Below are 22,813 nucleotides of genomic sequence, written 5' to 3' on the forward strand. Positions count from 1 at the left end.
AGGTCCTATCCCCATAACCCCATGCATTTACCCTCGATAATCCCCCTGACACTAAGGGGCAATTTAGCATGGCCAATCCACCTAACCTGCACATCTTTGGAGTGGGGGAGGAGACGGGAGCACGCGAAGGAAACCCACGCAGACACGGAGAGAATGTGCAAACTCCGCACAGGCAGTGAACCCAAGGCTGGAATTGAACCCAGGTCCCTGACGCTGTGAGGCAGCAGCGCTAACCACTGTGCCACCGTGCTCTCCCTGGGCTTCAGTGTGGTAACTCACACACTCTGAGGTTAAAGTTTTGTGTCAGCTTGTTTCTCTGTTCTTCCTCACTCTGTTTTATCTCTCGGGGTCTTCATGCTGATGTGGGTTCAGTCTTTGTGACGGAGATGAAAGCTGTGCTCTCAATCTCCTATCCACTCTGATGAGAACCCATTCTCTTGTGCTGAGGATCGATACCTCAGGAGAATTAGACGAAGGAGTTCATTTTTCGCCAATAAATCCTGAATGGGGTTTGTGCCCCTCTCTCGGTCTCTCCATTTGTTTGAGGACAGTGGGGTGAACAGGTTACGTGAACAAAGCCAAAGTCATTTCCAAAGTTTAGATTTGTTTATTTGTGAGTTGTGTCCCACACGGAAGTGTCTGGAATGCCAAACGTTGCATCAGTTCTCCGGAGGGATTGAATGACAGTTTCTGCAGTGATCCGTCCAATCAGTTCCTCTCAATTCAGTAATAGAAAGGAAGTTTTTCCCAGTTTGGACACGCCTGTTTCCAGCTGCTCCAATGTTAGACCCTCATCGCGCAGAATTCTCAGGATTGCTCTGACCCTGCAGTCACGCTCACTGCTGGAGCTATGTACGTGTGAGGATTTTGTCCATTCGGAACATGATTCCGCACAGACCTTGTAGAGTTTGAGACACTGTTCTCTGGAACATTTCTTGAGCAGATGTTACGCTGCAGAGCAATGTATTGAAACGATAATGATGGCCAGATGTTAGAAATGTGATTAGAAGACTGGACTGTTTGTCAAGAGGCAATTGTTAAAATCCATGGTTACGGCCAGATTTGGTTTATAAAGTCCCCTCGCCTAGTTTGACAAGTGAGGTTATTGGGTTGATCTCACTGATTTCCCAGGACAAAGCAGCACCACATCCACAAACATCCACTCCCTCCACCACCGATGCTCAGTAGCAGCCGTGTGTACCGTCTACAAGATGCACTGCAGCAATTCACCAAAGATCCTGAGACAGCACCTTCCAAACCCTCGAACACTCCCATCTAGAAGGACAAGGACAGCAGATACATGGTGAACACCACCCCCTGCAAGTTCCCCTCTGAGCCACTCACCATCCTGACTTGGAAATATATCGCTGCTCCTTCACAGCCGCTGGGTCAAAACCCTGGAATTCCTTCCCTAACGGCAGCAACCCACAGAACATGGACGCAGCGATTCAAGACGGCAGCTCATCATCACCTTCTCAAGGGCAACTAGGGCTTGGTAATAAATGCTGGCCATGTCCCATAAATGAATGAAAAAAATATTGAGTGGAGTTAAATTCACGGAAATTCCTATCGAGCTCTGGGCTGTAACAATTCCTGAACACTGTTTTGGTGACAATTCCCCTTGTTGCATCTTTGATTTTATTTCAATCTTCACGTTGTCCAAGAGTGAAGAGATGAGTTCAGCCTCAGGTTGCAGGACTGTGCGATAATCAGTCTTTAATTTTCCCAACCCTGGAAATCATTCTGAGAATTTGTTGCAGTACATCGTGCTGCAATTCTCATTGGTTATTCTGTCCACCTGATGGATTGATTTCAGTTTTAGGAATGTTTTTCTCCCAGTTTCCTTCCCTCTCCCCTTGCCCCTCACTCCCTCTCTCCTTGTCCCCCCCATTCCCTCTCTCCTTGTCTCCCCCCACTCCCTCTCCCCTTGTCCCCCCACTCTCTCTCCCCTGTCCCCCCACTCCCTCTCCCCTTACCCCCCACTCCCTCTCCCCTTACCCCCCACACTCTCTCCGCTTGTCTCCCCCCACACTCTCTCCCCTTGTCCCCCCCACTCTCTCTCCCCTGTCCCCCGCTCTCCCCTTGTCCCCCTCTCTCGTTTCCTCTCTGTGTCTATATTCCCCTCTTGCTGTTGGAGTTATTTAATTCTCTTTGGTTCACAGATGTGTGTTACAGTGAAAATGTTCCTGAGGTGGAGATTTTCAGCTTGTTGGAGGAGGGTTTACCGAGGTACACACTGAGGGCAGACGCGGTGTATGGTTACAGTCACGATGATTGGTTAAACACTCCTCTGATACCTCCCGACGTTGACATCAGCCTCACACAGGAACAAGTTGAGGAGACACTCAAGTATTTCCGTGAGTATTGGGAGGCGGTACGGACTGTGGGAACTCAACAAGGCTGCTTTTTCAATTTGATCTGATTTATTATTGTCACATGTATTAACATACAGTGAAAAGTATTGTTTCTTGCGTGCTATACTGACAAAGCATACTGTTCATAGAGAAGTAAAGGAGAGGGTGCAGAATGTAGTGTTACAGTCACAGGGAGGGTGTAGAGAAAGATCAGCTTAATGTGAGGTAGGTCCATTCAAAAGTCTGACAGCAGCAGGGAAGAAGCTGTTCTTGAGTCGGTCGGTACGGGACCTCAGACTTTTGTATCATTTTCCTGACGGAAGAAGGTGGAAGAGAGAATGTCCGGGATGTGTGAGGTCCTTGATTATGTTGGCTGCTTTTCCAAGGCAGCGGGAAGTGTAGACAGAGTCAATGGATGGGAGGCTGGTTTGAGTGATGGATTGGGCTTTGTACATGACCTTTTGTAGTTTCTTGTGATCTTGGGCAGAGCAGGAGCCCACACCAAGCTGTGATAGATTTGGAAAGGATGCTTTCTATGGTGCATCTGTAGAAGTTGGTGAGAGTTGGAGGGGACATGCCAAATTTCCTTAAGCTTCTGAGACAGGCGTTGGTGGGGCTTTCAAATGTGTGACTCACTCCCACAGGGAGTGGGGAGAATGTGGGACTCGCTCCCACAGGGAGTGGGGGAGAATGTGGGACTCGCTCCCACAGGGAGTGGGGAGAATGTGGGACTCGCTCCCACGGGGAGTGGGGAGAATGTGGGACTCGCTCCCACAGGGAGTGGGGAGAATGTGGGACTCGCTCCCCCGGGGAGTGGGGAGAATGTGGGAATCGCTCCCACGGGGAGTGGGGAGAATGTGGGAATCGCTCCCACGGGGAGTGGGGAGAATGTGGGACTCGCTCCCACGGGGAGTGGGGAGAATGTGGGACTCGCTCCCACGGGGAGTGGGGAGAATGTGGGACTCACTCCCACAGGGAGTGGGGGAGAATGTGGGACTCGCTCCCACGGGGAGTGGGGAGAATGTGGGACTCGCTCCCACAGGGAGTGGGGGAGAATGTGGGACTCGCTCCCACGGGGAGTGGGGAGAATGTGGGACTCGCTCCCACAGGGAGTGGGGGAGAATGTGGGACTCGCTCCCACGGGGAGTGGGGAGAATGTGGGACTCGCTCCCACGGGGAGTGGGGAGAATGTGGGACTCACTCCCACGGGGAGTGGGGAGAATGTGGGACTCGCTCCCACGGGGAGTGGGGAGAATGTGGGACTCGCTCCCACGGGGAGTGGGGAGAATGTGGGACTCGCTCCCACGGGGAGTGGGGAGAATGTGGGACTCGCTCCCACAGGGAGTGGTTGGGGTAAATCCAATAGATAGATTTGAGGGGAGGCTGAGTGAATTAAGGGTGAGGAGAATGGGTGGACTGAATGGTCTGTTTCTGTGCTGTAAACAATGTAATTCGATGAGAATCTCAGGGATTTTAAAAGTTTGCGAGATTATTCTCAATCCTTGACATCAATCAGAATTAATTCTAAGGCCACAAAGCAGGAGCTGGGATTTGATTATCTGTTTTCGAAGTGAATCTGCAGATAAAACTCTGAGCTCAGCACTGGCATTGCAAACCAGACCACAGATCCCGCAAAACCCAGAGAGCACTCTGAGTAATATCTCAACGCACACACACTGCCCAGACTCACACACACTGACACACACACACACTGACACACACACACACTGACACACACACACACTGCCCAGACTCACACACACTGACACACACACACTCACACACACTGACACACACACACACTGCCCAGACTCACACACACACACTGACACACACACACACTGACACACACACACACTGCCCAGACTCACACACACACACTGACACACACACACACTGCCCAGACACACACACACACTCATTTATTGCAAATGGTTCCATTAAAGGAACAACATTTCTTTTAACAGTCACAATTTTATTGTATAATCCCTTGTCTCTCAGTTTCCATTTTTCACCTGCCTCCACCCTGGAAACTCCCCTCCCCTCTCCCCCACGGCGTCACTCTGCCCCTCTCCCCCACGGCATTGCCCCCCCGCTCCTCTCCCCCGCAGTACTGCCCCACCTCTCTTCTCTGCAGTATCGCCCCTCCCCTCTCCCCCGCCCCTCTCCCCCGCAGTATCGCCCCTGCCCCTCTCCCCCGCCCCTCTCCCCCGCAGTATCGCCCCTGCCCCTCTCCCCCGCCCCTCTCCCCCGCAGTATCGCCCCTGCCCCTCTCCCCCGCCCCTCTCCCCCGCAGTATCGCCCCTGCCCCTCTCCCCCGCCCCTCTCCCCCGCAGTATCGCCCCTGCCCCTCTCCCCCGCCCCTCTCCCCCGCAGTATCGCCCCCGCCCCTCTCCAATCGCTGCTTTCTGAACTTCACTCTGTAATGGTGATCGCTGATATTGAATTTTGGGGCAACCCAGAGATTAACAGAAAATATTCTGAGTGAAAGAGAATTAAAGAGAAGAATGTGTGAATACAAAGATGGAGAGAATGTTAAAAATAGAGAAAGAATGAGGCAGACAAAGAAATGCTGAAACTGGGAGTGACGAGGAGTGACAGAGGCAGCGTTAGAGAGTGAAAGTGGAGAAAAACTCAACAGCCAGTGTGAGTGTGTGAATGTGTGTGTGTGAGTGTGTGTGTATGTCAGTGAGGTGTGTGTGTGAGTGTGTGTGTATGAGTGAGTGCGTGTCTGTGTGTGTGTGTGTGTGTATGTGTGTGAGTGTGTCAGTGAGGTGTGTGTGTGTGTGAGTGTGTGTGTATGAGTGAGTGCGTGTCTGTGTGTGTGTGTGTATGTGTGTGTGTGTCAGTGAGGTGTGTGTGTGAGTGTGTGTATGTGTGAGTGTGTCAGTGTGTGTGTGAGTGTGTGTGTTTGAGTGTGTCTCTGTGAGCGTCAGCGTGGTGTGTGTGAGTGTGTCAGTGAGGTGTGTTGTGAGTGTGTGTGTGTGTGAGTGTGTGTATGTTGACTGTGTCAGTGTGTGTGTGAGTGCGTGTGGGGGTGAGGGGATGTTTCTGTGTGCTCTCGCTGGGGTGACTGTAGCTTTGCCCCGTTGTAAGTCCCCTGATTCAGGTTTACTGTAACGTTGACCGAGGAATCAACCATTCCCCCCGTCTGCAGGGGTTGGGGTTAAAACCCATCAAATACAAACCCCAATTTCAGAATAACATTCAGTTAAATATTTACAGAAAAAATCTCTTGAACTTTGGAGAATAGTTCGAGATGACCAATATCAAAGTGTGGAGGTTTATTTTTATAAAAAGCCCTTGAGCAATCTTGCTGTCTCCCTCCTGAGTAGGACCTGGTTCTGGGTTGGGTCTGGGTTGGGTATTATTGGATGTGACATGTTTATAAACCCCCGGTCAGTGCTCAGCCGAGCTTTCAGTCAATGGATGGCAGGAACACCAACAGATGTTTATAACTGCGAGGTTGGCAGCGAGCGAGTGTGTTTGGCTGCTTTCTCCACCAATGCTAAGGGCAGGTTGATTCTGTAGAAACCTGAAGCTGGAAACCAAAATGTGAAAATTCCAGGAGGAATCGGCTCAATTTGTGTGGATCTGGGAAGTCGGAGGCAATGGAGACGTGGAGCAGTGAAGACAAAGGGAATGATGTGGCTGAGTGGGACAGCGATGTGATGCAGTGCGCTGTACAGGAAGGTACGATGAGGGAGAGGGTCTCGCCACAGTCACACTCCATTCAGGGGGCCTCTCGGTGGGACAGTTATTATTCCAGCAAGGTTTTGTATCAGAGACACTTTGCAATTTGGGAACCTTTTGATGAGAGAAATAATCTGTCGATATCGAGGACACCCTGAATCAGATCAGAACCTCGGTCAATTCTCCCTCAGTCTCCTGCCTCACTGAAACTCAGCTTGGGAAGGGGAATCTGATGGAAAATGAATGCTTACTGGGTGCCAGGAGCATTGGCAATAATCACAACCCCGTAAATTCAGGGGGGATCCTGTCGAGAGTCTCCAGTTGGTGACCTGATCAGTGATGTCTCCATTTGTAGGGGTGGTGAAGGGGGTGCCAGGGCAGGCATGGGGTGTGATAGAAGGTGAAGAGTGTGAGGGTGTGTGTGTGTATCTGTGTGTACATATGTATGTATGTGTGTCAGTTAATGTGCGTGAGTGAGTGTGTGTACATGTCTGTGTGTGCCTATGTGTTGTGTGTGTGTCTGTGTCTGTGTGTGCCTATGTGTTTTGTGTGTGTGTCTGTGTCTGTGTGTGTGTGTGTGCCTATGTGTTGTGTGTGTGTCTGTGTGTGTGTGTGTGTGTGTCTGTGTCTGTGTGTGTGTTGTGTGTGTGTCTGTGTGTGTGTGTCTGTGTGTGTGTGAGTGTTTGTGTGAGGCGAGTGTGTGGATCGTGCTGCTGCCCACGTTCTGTAACAGAATGGGGCATCTGGGCGCGAGGGGGTAGCTGGAGAGCTGACTGCTGCTCCCAGTCTCTGAGTGAAAACTCACTGCGCCCCCACCCCCCCCATCCCAAACCCCCATTCATCGACTCCCCTGGGCAGGGAATCTGGATGGAGGGAAGGTGTGAGGATGTGGGAGAGCGCGGTGGACAGGGATGGGTGTGTGGGGAGCTGGTGGTTGTGTGGGAGAACATAAGAACATAAGAAATAGGAGCAGGAGTAGGCCATCTAGCCCTTCGAGCCTGCCCCGCCATTCAATAAGATCATGGCTGATCTGTCGCTGCTCAGTTCCACTTTCCCGCCCTCTCCCCATAACCCTTAATCCCCTCTCTTATCAAAAACCCATCAACCCGCATCTTAAAAATATTTAGCGAGGCAGCCTCCACCACTTCAACGAGCAGAGAATTCCAGAGATTCACCACCCTTTGAGTGAAGAAGTTCCTCCTCAACTCCGTTCTAAACCGCCTCCCCTTTATCTTGAGGCTGTGCCCCCTAGCTTGTGTGTGTGGGAGGGGGTTTGTGTGGGTGGTTTGCTTCCACTGGTCTCTGACAGAATGGACCAGATTGAACCTGTGTCTGGGCCGGGTTTAATTATCAGGATGTTAATGATTCGGGAACAAGCGGAAAGTCTGGAATTTCTGCCAGGGATTGAATGTGTGGGAGAACTCACACACCCAGTCAATGTCCCACAAACACACTGCCTACCCCACCCCCCATGGCTAATCCTAACTGACACAGCCAGGACACTAAGGGGCAATTTATCATGGCCAATCCACCTAACCTGCACATCTTTGGACTGTGGGAGGAAACTGGAGCACCTGGAGGAAACCCAGGCAGACACAGGGAGAATGTGCAGACTCCACCCAGACAGTGACTCAAGCCGGGACTCGAACCCAGGACCCTGGTGCTGTGAAGCAGCAGTGCTAACCCACTGTGCCACTGTGCCACCCAGCTGCACCCACAGTGCTGTTAGAGGGGGAGTTTCAGGATTTTGACCCAGTGACGGTGAAGAAATGTTAATGAGGAGGATTTTACCCGGGAAGTGTCTTTGTCAAAGTTCCATTCCAAAGATGATCTTGGCTTTGTCGATTCAGTTATATTTTTATTATCATTTCTTTGATCATTAGGATCACTTTTGCAGTTGGAATTCCCGCCTTTTCTTGCTCCCGTTATGATTTCAGGAGCAGTGGGGTTCGGGGTGATCCCAACGTTGCGACACGGGGTCAGAATTCAGGGACTGTGCGGATCCTCTGGCCCAGTGGCACTCGGCGCCCTCCTCCACACCACTGGCAGTGTCTGCGAAGGGTTAATGTGAGAGTGAGGCGCGGAATGGGTGAGGTGGCGAGGGGTTTGGAAACCCTAGAGTTAAACCCTGAGCTGTCACTCCTCATTTCACAAATTACCATCAGACGCTGTGTGTGAAAATAACGTCCAATTAATGGAACAAAGAGGTGACCTCCTGGAGCATTAGTAAGGAGGGGGCTGGGAGGGATGGAGGCCCTGGAGGGGGTGTGGGGGGAAGGGGGGGAGTAGGCGAGTGTGTGGAACGTGCTGCTGCCCACGTCCTTCAACAGCACGGGAGGGAGGGTCGGGCACGAGGGCGGAGCTGACTGTTGCTCCCGGTTTCTCAGAGTGTAAACTCACTGCGCCCCCAGCCCCTGTCCCAATCTCCCACACATCATTTCCCCTGGGTGGGGGATCTAAAACATGGGGACCCTGTCCCAGGATGGTGAAGAGGGGTGTGGGGGTGGGAGGAGGGTGTCATTTCGGGCTGAGCTAAGGGGGAGGATTAATGTTAACCTAACACTAACCCCTACCCCCCCTCTGAAACCCCCCCAACTGCCTCCTGCCTCCAACCCTCATCCCACCCTCAAAACCCCCTCCCTTCATTTTCCTGCCCACCTCCCATAATCCTTAATTCCTGGAGAGACCAGAACTCTGTCTATTCCAGTCAGATGTTCAACGATGGGATCAAGATTTCCAAAGATTCATTTTCCTTTGAGAGAACCATCTCAGTGGGAAATCACTGACCCCCACCCCCCCCCCCCCCACTACCCTGGGACAGTGCCCCCGCGTTCTAGATTCCCCACCCAGGGGAAACAGTCTCTCAGCAGAGGGAGAATGTTCCAGATTTCACTGAAATCACCTCTCATTCTTCTGAAATTCTGGAGAATATAAACCCGGTTTACTCAGCCTCCCATCATCAAACAACCCCCTCGTCCCAGGGACCAGTCTCGGGAACCTTTGCTGTACCGTCTCCAAACAGGCGGCCCTCTTGGCATTGGGAATCAAGCTGGAGAGAAGCGGGAAGCTGGGGTCCCCGCCTGCAGGACCCTCCCTGGCTGAGACACAGAAACTGGCCTTCACAAACATTCATCCCCAGGCTCCCAGCAAACCAGCTGCTGAATTCTGCTGTGGGGTGGGGAGAGGGAGGGAGGGGAGGGGAGGGGTAGGAGATGGGGGTGGGGGGTAACAGGGGGCTCTGGTTTTGGGGCTCAGCGCACACTGATCACTGTCTGCTTCTCTCCTCAGTTCTCTGTGCGGAGCGAGTGGGCCAGGTCACAAAGACATACTGTGACATCGAGGCAGTCACACACTTACTGCAGGAGGTGAGACGGCAGCAAGAATCTCTCTTTATTCCAGAGGCTGCAGCCAGCCATCCGTAACCACACAGCGCAGATCATTAGCGAAATATTGAGCAGCAAGAGCAGGAGGTTATGTAACTCAGTGAGCTGTTGTGAGGCAGAGTGTTCTGCTGAAAGGGAAAGATGCAAATTCAACAATAACTTCCCGAAAGATATTGGATAAATCCTTGAAGGGGAAACATTCTGCAGGAGAATGAGACTGACTGAGTGACTCGTTGAAAGGGCAGGAAAAGGCATGATGGGTTGAATGGCCTCATGAACAGTCTCTGGTTCAGCTCCCCAAGGAAAGCAAAACCTTGGCTGTACCATATGGCCCAGTGCCCCTGTCAGTCATAAATGAACTTCCCTGTATATCTCCACAATGTCTGCAGAACTGTATCCCAGTGAGAGTCAGTGTGTGTGGGACTGTACCCCAGTGAGAGTCAATGTGTGTGGAACTGTATCCCAGTGAGAGTCAGTGTGTGTGGAACTGTATCCCAGTGAGAGTCAGTGTGTGTGGGACTGTACCCCAGTGAGAGTCAGTGTGTGTGGGACTGTACCCCAGTGAGAGTCAGTGTGTGTGGAACTGTATCCCAGTGAGCGTCAGTGTGTGTGGAACTGTATCCCAGTGAGAGTCAGTGTGTGTGGGACTGTATCCCAGTGAGCGTCAGTGTGTGTGGGACTGTATCCCAGTGAGAGTCAGTGTGTGTGGGACTGTATCCCAGTGAGAGTCAGTGTGTGTGGAACTGTATCCCAGTGAGAGTCAGTGTGTGTGGGACTGTATCCCAGTGAGCGTCAGTGTGTGTGGGACTGTATCCCAGTGAGAGTCAGTGTGTGTGGGACTGTATCCCAGTGAGAGTCAGTGTGTGTGGGACTGTATCCCAGTGAGAGTCAGTGTGTGTGGAACTGTATCCCAGTGAGAGTCAGTGTGTGTGGAACTGTATCCCAGTGAGAGTCAGTGTGTGTGGAACTGTATCCCAGTGAGAGTCAGTGTGTGTGGAACTGTATCTCAGTGAGAGTCAGTGTGTGTGGAACTGTATCCCAGTGAGAGTCAGTGTGTGTGGAACTGTATCCCAGTGAGAGTCAGTGTGTGTGGAACTGTATCCCAGTGAGAGTCAGTGTGTGTGGGACTGTACCCCAGTGAGAGTCAGTGTGTGTGGGACTGTACCCCAGTGAGAGTCAGTGTGTGTGGAACTGTATCCCAGTGAGAGTCAGTGTGTGTGGAACTGTATCTCAGTGAGAGTCAGTGTGTGTGGAACTGTACCCCAGTGAGAGTCAGTGTGTGTGGGACTGTATCCCAGTGAGAGTCAGTGTGTGCGGAACTGTATCCCAGTGAGAGTCAGTGTGTGTGGAACTGTATCCCAGTGAGAGTCAGTTTGTGTGGAACTGTATCCCAGTGAGAGTCAGTGTGTGTGGAACTGTATCCCAGTGAGAGTCAGTGTGTGTGGGACTGTATCCCAGTGAGAGTCAGTGTGTGTGGGACTGTACCCCAGTGAGAGTCAGTGTGTGTGGAACTGTATCCCAGTGAGAGTCAGTGTGTGTGGAACTGTACCCCAGTGAGAGTCAGTGTGTGTGGAACTGTATCCCAGTGAGAGTCAGTGTGTGTGGAACTGTACCCCAGTGAGAGTCAGTGTGTGTGGAACTGTATCCCAGTGAGAGTCAGTGTGTGTGGAACTGTATCCCAGTGAGAGTCAGTGTGTGTGGAACTGTACCCCAGTGAGAGTCAGTGTGTGTGGAACTGTATCCCAGTGAGAGTCAGTGTGTGCGGAACTGTACCCCAGTGAGAGTCAGTGTGTGTGGAACTGTACCCCAGTGAGAGTCAGTGTGTGTGGAACTGTACCCCAGTGAGAGTCAGTGTGTGTGGAACTGTACCCCAGTGAGAGTCAGTGTATGTGGAACTGTACCCCAGTGAGAGTCAGTGTGTGTGGAACTGTACCCCAGTGAGAGTCAGTGTGTGCGGAACTGTACCCCAGTGAGAGTCAGTGTGTGTGGAACTGTACCCCAGTGAGAGTCAGTGTGTGTGGAACTGTACCCCAGTGAGAGTCAGTGTGTGTGGAACTGTATCCCAGTGAGAGTCAGTGTGTGTGGAACTGTACCCCAGTGAGAGTCAGTTTGTGTGGAACTGTATCCCAGTGAGAGTCAGTGTTTGTGGAACTGTACCCCAGTGAGAGTCAGTGTGTGCGGAACTGTATCCCAGTGAGAGTCAGTGTGTGTGGAACTGTACCCCAGTGAGAGTCAGTTTGTGTGGAACTGTATCCCAGTGAGAGTCAGTGTTTGTGGAACTGTACCCCAGTGAGTGAGTGAAGAATTGGTGCTGGGGACCAATTTGGTGATGATGATATTTGTTCTGTTTTGGGGGAATTTCCTGCCTTAGATGTGTTTTGTTAACTGTAATGATAGAAGGTGGATGTGCCTTTCTGGAACATTCTGGGTGTTGTTCCGGTCAGTGTGCTGTGTGGGTGTTGTTACAGTCAGTTTGCTGTGTGGGTGTTGTTACAGTCAGTGTGCTGTGTGGGTGTTGTTACAGTCAGTGTGCTGTGTGGGTGTTGTTACAGTCAGTGTGATGTGTGGGTGTTGTTACAGTCAGTTTGCTGTGTGGGTGTTGTTACAGTCAGTGTCCTGTGTGGGTGTTGTTACAGTCAGTGTGCTGTGTGGGTGTTGTTACAGTCTGTGCTGTGTGGGTGTTGTTACAGTCAGTGTGCTGTGTGGGTGTTGTTACAGTCAGTGTGCTGTGTGGGTGTTGTTACAGTCAGTGTGCTGTGTGGGTGTTGTTACAGTCAGTGTGCTGTGTGGGTGTTGTTACAGTCAGTTTGCTGTGTGGGTGTTGTTACAGTCAGTGTGCTGTGTGGGTGTTGTTACAGTCAGTTTGCTGTGTGGGTGTTGATACAGTCAGTGTGCTGTGTGGGTGTTGTTACAGTCAGTGTGCTGTGTGGGTGTTGTTACAGTCAGTGTGCTGTGTGGGTGTTGTTACAGTCAGTGTGCTGTGTGGGTGTTGTTACAGTCAGTTTGCTGTGTGGGTGTTGTTACAGTCAGTGTGCTGTGTGGGTGTTGTTACAGTCAGTTTGCTGTGTGGGTGTTGTTACAGTCAGTGTGCTGTGTGGGTGTTGTTACAGTCAGTGTGCTGTGTGGGTGTTGTTACAGTCAGTGTGCTGTGTGGGTGTTGTTACAGTCAGTTTGCTGGTTTCTCTCTGAGTGACGATGGTGTGATTTCAGAAAGAGCGTGATCTGGAGCTGGCCGCTCGGATTGGACAGTCGCTCCTCAAACAGAACCGTGTCCTGACGGCGAACAATGAGTATCTGGAGGAACAGCTTCAACGCCTCAATGACGAGGTGAGACCCTGCGCCTGACTGGAGACAATAATCCCTGTCCAATATCAAAGCCTTGCTTCAACGCATCAAACCCTGATGTCAGATGCAGAGTGCGCAGTGTGCAGGCTGTGATATCACCCCCAGCAACTCCACCCCACCACTATCCCTCCCCCCCACACCCTGCCCACTGCCTCCTTATGGCCACCACTCCCCCCCTCTCCAATCTATCGAAGCTGTGAACATTGCTGCTGTCTCACTCACTATCCGAGCTCTCAGCTACAGCTCACGGTGCAACACACTCCCCTCCAATAGGGTTCAAGCCTCATCCTTTACGGATGAATGCAGTCCTGAGAGAGTGCGACACTGCCAGAGGTGCCGCCTCTCAGAGGAGTCACTGGGCTGAGCCCTTCACCACTCTCGGTGGACGGGAAAGAAGCTCATGGTCACTCCGAGAGGCAGCGCCATTCTCCCTGGAATCCAATGTTTAATCTTCAAACAATGCCAGAATGACAGAGTACTCAGAGATACTGAAACATGACCCCTCCCCAACACCCCACCCCTCCCCCTCCCCCCCCACCACCCCACTCCCCCTCCCCCCCAACCACCCCCCCCACCCCACTCCCCATCCTCCCCCACCCCCTCCCCCCCACCCCCCGCCCCCCGCCCCCACCCCGAGCTGTTGTTGGTTGCTCTCTGGGTTACAGTTCCTCGTGCCCCTCACGCTGTTCACACTTTCCTTCCGCAGGTTGCTCAGCTGAAACACGAGGTGTGTATGAGAGATGATCTTCTCCATCTTTACACCAACAGCACGGAGGACACTGAGCACAACTCATCCTGCAGCAGCCCGTGAGTAATCCTGCCTCCCCCCAGCTGGCCCAGACTGAGTCTGCTGCCCACACCCTCCCCTCCCCCACCCCCACCCTCCCCCACCCCCACCCTCCCCCTCCCCCATCCCCACCCCCACCCTCTCCCCTACTCCCCCCTCCCCCCTTCCCCCACCCCCACCCTCCCCCCACCCCCACTACATCCCCATTTCCTCCCCCACTCACTGCTGTACTCTTCCCCCACTCCCTCCCCCACTCCCTCCCCGTCCTCTCCCCCATCCTCTGCCACTCCTTCCCCCATCCATTCCCACCCCATGCCCCACCCTACCCCACTCCCTCCCCCATTTCCTCCCCCACTCCCTCCCACATCCCGTTCCCCACCTTCTCCACTATTCCCCACCCCTCCTCCACTGACCCTACCCCTCCTCCCCCCTCTGCCACTCCCTCCCCCACCCTCTCCATCCTCCCCACCCATCCCCACCCCTCCTCCACTGACCATACCCTCTCCTCCCCCACTCCCTCCCCCACAAAACCCCACTGCTCCTCCAACCCTACCCTCACCCACCCCTACTCTTTCCCCCACCCATCCCACTCTCTCCCACCCATCCCCCTCCTGCTCCCACTCCCTCCCCCCCCATCCCACTCCCAAATTCCTCTCCCAAAGCCATCAGCTCCAGTCTCTCCAATTCCCCCATACATGCTGCTGATCCTATCCTGCAGTTTGCCTCATCCTTTACTTCCTCCCCTCACACTTCCCCTCTACCTCTATCCCCCGCTTCCTCTCTCCCTTCCACACTCCTCCTCCAGCCTGTTGTTCCTCTCACACCCTGCCTCTCTCACACCGCGCCTCTCTCACACCGCGCCTCTCTCACACCGTGCCTCTCTCACACCGTGCCTCTCTCACACCGTGCCTCTCTCACACCGTGCCTCTCTCACACCCTGCCTCTCTCACACCCTGCCTCTCTCACACCGCGCCTCTCTCACACCGCGCCTCTCTCACACCGCGCCTCTCTCACACCGCGCCTCTCTCACACCGTGCCTCTCTCACACCGTGCCTCTCTCACACCGTGCCTCTCTCACACCGCGCCTCTCTCACACCGCGCCTCTCTCACACCCTGCCTCTCTCACACCGTGCCTCTCTCACACCGTGCCTCTCTCACACCCTGCCTCTCTCACACCCTGCCTCTCTCACACCGCGCCTCTCTCACACCCTGCCTCTCTCACACCGTGCCTCTCTCACACCGTGCCTCTCTCACACCGTGCCTCTCTCACACCGTGCCTCTCTCACACCCTGCCTCTCTCACACCCTGCCTCTCTCACACCGTGCCTCTCTCACACCCTGCCTCTCTCACACCGCGCCTCTCTCACACCCTGCCTCTCTCACACCGTGCCTCTCTCACACCCTGCCTCTCTCACACCGCGCCTCTCTCACACCCTGCCTCTCTCACACCGCGCCTCTCTCACACCCTGCCTCTCTCACACCGTGCCTCTCTCACACCCTGCCTCTCTCACACCGTGCCTCTCTCACACCGTGCCTCTCTCACACCGTGCCTCTCTCACACCGTGCCTCTCTCACACCCTGCCTCTCTCACACCGTGCCTCTCTCACACCGTGCCTCTCTCACACCGTGCCTCTCTCACACCGTGCCTCTCTCACACCGTGCCTCTCTCACACCCTGCCTCTCTCACACCCTGCCTCTCTCACACCGTGCCTCTCTCACACCCTGCCTCTCTCACACCGCGCCTCTCTCACACCCTGCCTCTCTCACACCGTGCCTCTCTCACACCCTGCCTCTCTCACACCGCGCCTCTCTCACACCCTGCCTCTCTCACACCGCGCCTCTCTCACACCCTGCCTCTCTCACACCGTGCCTCTCTCACACCCTGCCTCTCTCACACCGTGCCTCTCTCACACCGTGCCTCTCTCACACCGTGCCTCTCTCACACCCTGCCTCTCTCACACTCGGAGGCTATTCCCTGTTTATCCAATCAGCAGTGTGGAGATTGATTTTCCCATTTCTGTGCTGCAGGTTAAGGAGGAATGAATCTTCTGCCTCTCTGCACAATTACATCCACCTCGAGCTCCTGCAACAGAAACTGCGCAGCCTGGAGGATGAGAACCAACAACTTAGACACAAGGTAATCTCGCACCCTGCCCCCTGCCCCCTGCAGGGATGGGTCGGTGTGTGTGTCTGGGACGGGTCAGTGTGTGTGTCTGGGACGGGTCAGTCCCTGTGTCTGGGACGGGTCAGTCCCTGTGTCTGGGACGGGTCAGTGTGTGTGTCTGGGACGGGTCAGTCTCTGTGTCTGGGACGGGTCAGTCTCTGTGTCTGGGACGGGTCAGTCTCTGTGTCTGGGATGGGTCAGTCTCTGTGTCTGGGACAGTTTGGTTGGAGGTGTGAAATAGAGAGGATGTAATTAGATTTCTCGCTCTAGTGGATAGACGCCCAGCTAGTGGGAGTGATGGAGAGAAGATTCTCCCATTGTGGAGGTGAAAATATTTCACCTCCTGAGGAGTTTGGGATCCTGAAACTGCAGGCGTGGAAACTGATAATGAAATAATGGAAATATTGCAGGGCCCTTTCACCGAAACCTTTTAGCGTCACTGCAAAGTTTAGGTTTCATAAACATAACCTACAAGAAGGTGAGTTGATTACACAGTTTGTAACTACCTGGAATAGACTGGCTGGATACTGCAAATTCAGGGATATACTAAACCAAACCAACACAGACAGATTTGTCTGTCGTTTAAGGAATAAGGCTATTCAAAAGCAGTTCTTAACCAAACACAACCTTCTCTGGAAGAAAGCTTTGGAAGTTGCTGTATCTGGAATTAGCAGCCAAAGAATACAAGCACAAGATGTCAGCTGAAACTCAAACTCGGACACAGACTCACACTGGCCACGGGTGTGCAAATTCCGGGCACTCAGCAGTAGAGACATGGGCCCGAATTCTACCACCTTGCCTGCCACAGACTCGGAGAGGGCGAGGGTCCGACAACAGAAATCTCCGTTGATCTTAGGCGGGAATTTCCGGTCTCGCCTGAGCGAAGCTGTAAAATCCTACCCATCACTTGAGGAATTGTGACAGAAAGGGCTACATTGACTGTGCCTGCTAGGAAAAAGAAACCAGCTTCAGGCAAAAGTTACAGAACACAAGAGCTGGATAAATCAGTTGAGAAGCTGGAAAAAGTGTCTGTGAGAAGGACTCGATTCCCAGCTGAAGATGAACTGCCATTGGCAGCACTGGACATTACTGGGGAAACAAATTGTTTTGGGTCACTCCATTGCCGACTGGACAGCTGGTGCAGACAGAGGTACACACTGAGGCAGCACCCTCACTGCTCTCAGAGACTGTTTATCGAGAAATGTGTAGCTTGGTGTGGAGGGCACTAACTATGAGGAGAGGTTGGAGAAACTTGGCTTGTTCTCACTGGAACGATAGAGGTTGAAGGGTGACTTGATAGAAGTCTGCAAGATTATGAGAGGCATGGACAGAGTGGATAGTCAGAAGCTTTTCCCCTGGGTGGAAGAGTCAATTAAGGTGTGAGGGGCAAGGTTTAAAGGAGATTTACCAGGCAAGATTTTTACACAGAGAGGGGAGGGTGCCTGGAATTCGCTGCCGGAGGAGGTAGTGGAAGCAGTTAGGGACTTTTAGGGAGTGTCCTGAATGGGATGGAAATAGAGGGATATGGTCCCTGGAAGGGTAGGGGGATTTAGTTAAGTCAGGCAGCATGGTTGGAGCAGGGCTGAAGGGCCTGTTCCTGTGCTGTAATTTTCTTTGTTCTTTGTTCTTTGAAAAGCTTTGACATATTTTTCTGAAACCCTGGAAGATAGTGTTAAAAGCTTACACTGGAGAAGTACTTTCCATTTCCAATGACAAGCTTCATTGTCTAAACATTTGAGTCAATTTCTGCCCATGTAAAGCATCACTGCTCACTCGACAGCACAGTTCCTCTGACATTGCTATTGGCTAAACATCAACTAAGCGCATCATTCGATTTGCCAATACCACCCAGAGAAAGCAACATGATCACACCGTAACTCGGAAAAACAAGGCAAAACATTGTGTTTCTCGTGAGGGTCAAGAAATTCTGGTAAGGAACCAAACTGCAAGTGAAAAATGGATACTATCCCAGCACAGAGAGGCTCGGTCTCCTACACTGTCCAAACACAAGATGATGGAATGTGGAGGAAAAATATTGATCAACTTTTGGAAACAAGAACAAATCTACCAGAGACAGAATCGACAGAGAGTTCACACCAAGCTGTGCCGAGAGACAACCTGGACCTTGCCGAGAGCCTGGCCTGAACTGAATCAAACCATGTCCAAACCAAGCCAGAGACACCAGCGGTTTCAGTAAACACCAAAAAGCAGAACCTGGGACCTGAGCGAGATGGCAAATTCCTCTCAAGGTCAACGGACCTATTGTCCACCCCTCGCCCGCTCTGATTCCATGGCAGGCAAGGCAGTAGAATTCTGGCACTGAGACAACCAATAAGAAGACTCTCAATGGTGTAGTTTCTTTGTCTCGTCTGCTTGGCAGAGTTTCGCTGCTGGTCTGTGTCCTGAGCGCAAGTCGAGAATATGGATTCTATCTTGGTTTCCAGGATGCGGTGTTTGCTGTAGAGCTGGTGATGAGGTGTTGAGGAGTGTGAGAGAGGTGCGACGGCAAAGTCTCTCAGTGTAGTCTGTGTTATAGGTTGACCTGAGTGGGTTTGTGATCTGTGGTCCTTTCGGTATCTTGTCTGTTTTCTTGCATCTTTGTAAAAACTTGATGTCTGTTGATATGCGCAATCTTCTTTGAGATCCTCTCCACTTGGATCCGGCAGTTTGCAGTGTCGATGGTAGTCATGGTGTGGAGATGCTGTTATTGGACTGGGGTAAACACAGTAAGAAGTCTCACAAACTTCTTACTGTGTTTACCCCAGTCCAATGCCGGCATCTCCACATCATGACTGAGACACCATATAGAGAATAACGGCCTCCAAAACATCTGCCCTATTGAATATTGTTGCTATTGGATTGTTTGTCGTATCAGGAATCTCTGGTTTAAAGGGAGAGGGAATATTGTGTATTTATGGTATTTCTAGTGTTTCCTCACTGGCAGCTTTACATTGGAACAGGGGGCACTTTGAGAGATCGATCCATGTCATTGGCTGTTTAAAGCAGTGTAATATAACAGCTGCACTGTTGACATCTCCTGAATAAAACTCTTCATTTGGTCGAATCTCTGAGGCCACACTCCAAAGATGTGCGGGTTAGGTGGATTGGCCATGATAAATTGTCCCTTCGTGTCAGGGGGACTAACTCGGGTAAATGCATGGGGTTATGGGGGTAGGGCCTGGGTGGGATTGTGGTTGGTGCAGACTCAATGGGCCAAATGGCCTCCTTCTGCACTGTAAGGGTTCTATGATTCCGTGACTGCAGAATTTATTTTAAAACCATCACACACCCAATCTGGTGTATCCCTCGAGTAATTTCCATCAACTTTTGCCAGAGGGAGCTAAACTCCAGAGAACACAGTCTGTGGCATTTACCCGCAACACCTCTCCCCCCACCATCCAAAGAGTGAAAGTCAGTCCCGATTGGTATCTCCCTTCCATCGTCTAAAATCCAATTGGTTTTTTCAATAGATTGTCATTTCCCGGATATTGTAAGAGACGGGGTGAGAACTCCTGAGAAATTATTCCCCCCATGGAAAGGGACAGGGGGTTTGAGTTTGTTGAGTGTATGAAATAAAAAGTTAAATGAGACAATTTAAGTTTTAAGTAAACATATAGATTTAATATTATGAAAAAGTGTGCAATTTAGTGGTTGTGCAAATAAAATAAAAACATAGAAACGAGAAGCAGGAGTAGGCCATTTGGCCCTTCGAGCCTGCTCCACCATTCATTTTGATCATGGCTGGTCATCGGATTCAATATCCTGAAAAAGATAACTAATTCTTATTTCTATGAGAGAATCCCAAATGTGGACTTAATACAACTACCAGAATTGGATATCCATTAAACATCAAAGGTTCAGGGTGGATCTCACTTAGTGGTGACTACTCTCACACTCTCCCCTAACCAAGACTGATCATTCAAATTACAAGGAGATTGGTGGGTGTGTGGAATCGGCTGCCGGCACTGATCCCTGAGGCACACCACTGGTCACAGGCCTCTAGTTTGAAAAACAACCCTCTACAACCACCCTCTGGCTTCTGTCAAGAAGCCAATTTTATATCCATTTAGATCCCTTACCCTGGATCCCGTGAGATTTAACTTTATGCAAAAAGGCCTTGTCAAAGGCCTTGCTAAAGTCCATGTAGACAACATCAACTGCACTACCCTCATCTTCCTTTTTAGTTACCCCTTCAAAAAACTCAATCAAATTTGTGAGACATGATTTTCCACTCACAAAGCCACGCTGACTGTCCCTAATCAGTCCTTGTGTCTCTAAATGCCTGTAGATCCTGTCTCTCAAAATACCTTCCAACAATTTACCCAGCACAGATGTGAGGCTCACTGGCCTGTAGTTCCCAGGCTTTTCCCTGCAGCCCTTTTTAAACAAAGGCACAACATTTTCCACTCTCCAATCTTCAGGCACCTCACCCGTGACTATCGATGATTCAAATATCTCAGCTAGGGGACCTGCAGTTTCCTCCCTAGCCCCCCACAATGTCCTGCGATACACTTCATCAGGTCCTGGGGATTTATCTACCTTGATGCACTTTAAGATTTCCAGTACCTCCTTCTCTGTAATATGTACACTCCTCACAACATCACCATTTATTTCCCCAAGTTCCCTAACAACCATGCTTTTCTCAACAGTAAATACTGATAAGATTCATTTAGGATCTCACCCATTTCTTGTGGTAATGCATCACAATGCACACTCCAGCGTGAGAGTAATTAACTGGGGCAGATCCAACTTCAATGGGGCAAGAATAGAGCTGGGCCGCAAGACTGGAACTAAAGACTGGTGGGAAAAATTGTAGCTGAAACACAAACAAACACACACACAGTCACATGCATACACAGACGCACACACATACACACACATACACACAGACACACACACATATACACACACCCACAGACACACACACCCACACTCACACACACCCACACTCACACACCCACAGACACACACACACACACACCCACCCCCACACTCACACACACCCCCCCACACACACACATACACATACACACACACATATACACACATGCACACACACATATACTCACACATGCATACACACACGCAAACACACACATACCACATGCACGCATACACACACACGCATACACATGCATACACTCAAATACACACACACACACATACACACAAGCATGCATACACGCATGCATACACACGCGCGCACACACATACACACACACATACACACACATGCACATACACACACACGCATACACATACACACACATACACACACATGCACATACACACACATGCATACACATGCATAAACAAATACACACACATGCACATACACACACATATACACACATACACACGCGCACATGCATACACACACAGACACAGCCACACGTACACACACGTACGCATACACACACATGCATACACATACACACACACACATGCATGCACACACACGCATACACACACAGACACACACACATGCACACATACAGACACACATGCACGTACACACAAACACGCACGCATATACACACACACGCACGCATATACACATGCACACATGCACACACACACACAGACACACACAAGCACACATACACACAGACACACACAAGCACACATACACACAGACACACACAAGCACACACACACACACAGACACACACACATGCACGCATACACACACACACATGCAGACACAGACACATGCACACACAGACACACACACGTATGCACACGCAGACACACACACACATATGTGTGCACACACATGCATACACACACCCACATACATACATGCACACACACACATATGCATACACACACACGCATACACACACACATGCATACACATATATACACACATGCAAGCATACACACACAGACACACACACAAGCACACATACACACATGCACGCATACACACACATGCATACACACACCCACACACACGCATGTACACACACACACATGCACATACACACACACACGCACACATACACACACACACACAAGCACACATACACACACAGGCATACACACACACACACACATGCACACACAGACACACACATGCACGTACGCACACATGCACATGCACACACAGGCATACACACACACACGCATGCACACACAGACACACGCACGCACACATGCACATGCACACACAGACACATACACACATGCACACGCAGACACACACACATGTGCACACACACAGAGATATGCATGCATACATACACACACGAGCGTGTGCACGCGCACACATGTGGGTGCACGTATGCGCGCACACATGTGTCCATGCACAACGTATGGGCACATGCAAACATGCACGCAAAACTCCAGCCAATGATTTGGTTTTATTGTGGTTGAGAGTCTGACTTTTTTCTTATTCTCTCTGTAGGCTTCCCAGATATGTACAGAAACGCTGGAGTATGAGAACAAGGAGGAGCAGCTGGTGATAGACTGTGCCAAGGAACTGGGTGAGTTAAGATGAACACCTCACTCTGTCTCCCCCTCCCCTCGCTCTGTCTCACCCTCCCCCTCACTCTGACCTCCCCCTCGCTCTGTCTCACCCTCCCCCTCACTCTGACCTCCCCCTCGCTCTGTCTCCCCCTCCCCTCGCTCTGTCTCCCCCTCGTTCTGTCTCACCTTCCCCCTCACTCTGACCTCCCCCTCGCTCTGTCTCACCCTCCCCCTCACTCTGACCTCCCCCTCGCTCTGTCTCCCCCTCCCCTCGCTCTGTCTCCCCCTCGTTCTGTCTCACCCTCCCCCTCACTCTGACCTCCCCCTCGCTCTGTCTCACCCTCCCCCTCGTTCTGACCACCCTGCCCTCCCTCTGCATGGCTCTGATTTTGGTTGTATTCAGTTTGGGAGCAGAGAATTTCCTGCCAAGCCTGACCCCTTGCTGGCTCAGATACAGAACGACAGGAAATTCCGGGAATTATATCCAAACTGGAGACCCTGGAATATCGGAAAACCTCTGACAGTACCTGTGGAGAGAGACTGGAGCCAACATTTCGAGTCTGGATGACTCTTTTCACTCTGTCCTCTCCCCACAAATGTTGTCAGACCTGCTGAGA

General features: G+C 51.6%; 1 protein-coding gene across 1 annotated transcript in view; it reads left to right on the forward strand.

The window, feature by feature from the left end:
* LOC145359031 (trafficking kinesin-binding protein 1-like) overlaps positions 1-22,813 on the forward strand; it is a gene marked incomplete at its 5' end in the record, with an annotated part of 57,745 nt that overhangs the window by 9,031 nt on the left and 25,901 nt on the right. The window contains 6 exons of the mRNA XM_080213385.1: positions 2,163-2,357; positions 9,336-9,412; positions 12,641-12,757; positions 13,482-13,582; positions 15,590-15,698; positions 22,135-22,213. Coding sequence (XP_080069511.1) covers positions 2,163-2,357; positions 9,336-9,412; positions 12,641-12,757; positions 13,482-13,582; positions 15,590-15,698; positions 22,135-22,213 — 678 coding nt within the window. The remainder of the gene's footprint in view (positions 1-2,162; positions 2,358-9,335; positions 9,413-12,640; positions 12,758-13,481; positions 13,583-15,589; positions 15,699-22,134; positions 22,214-22,813) is intronic.

The sequence above is a fragment of the Carcharhinus amblyrhynchos genome, chromosome 27, assembly GCF_965287045.1.
Source record: "Carcharhinus amblyrhynchos chromosome 27, sCarAmb.v2.hapA, whole genome shotgun sequence".
Lineage (NCBI taxonomy): Eukaryota > Metazoa > Chordata > Chondrichthyes > Carcharhiniformes > Carcharhinidae > Carcharhinus > Carcharhinus amblyrhynchos.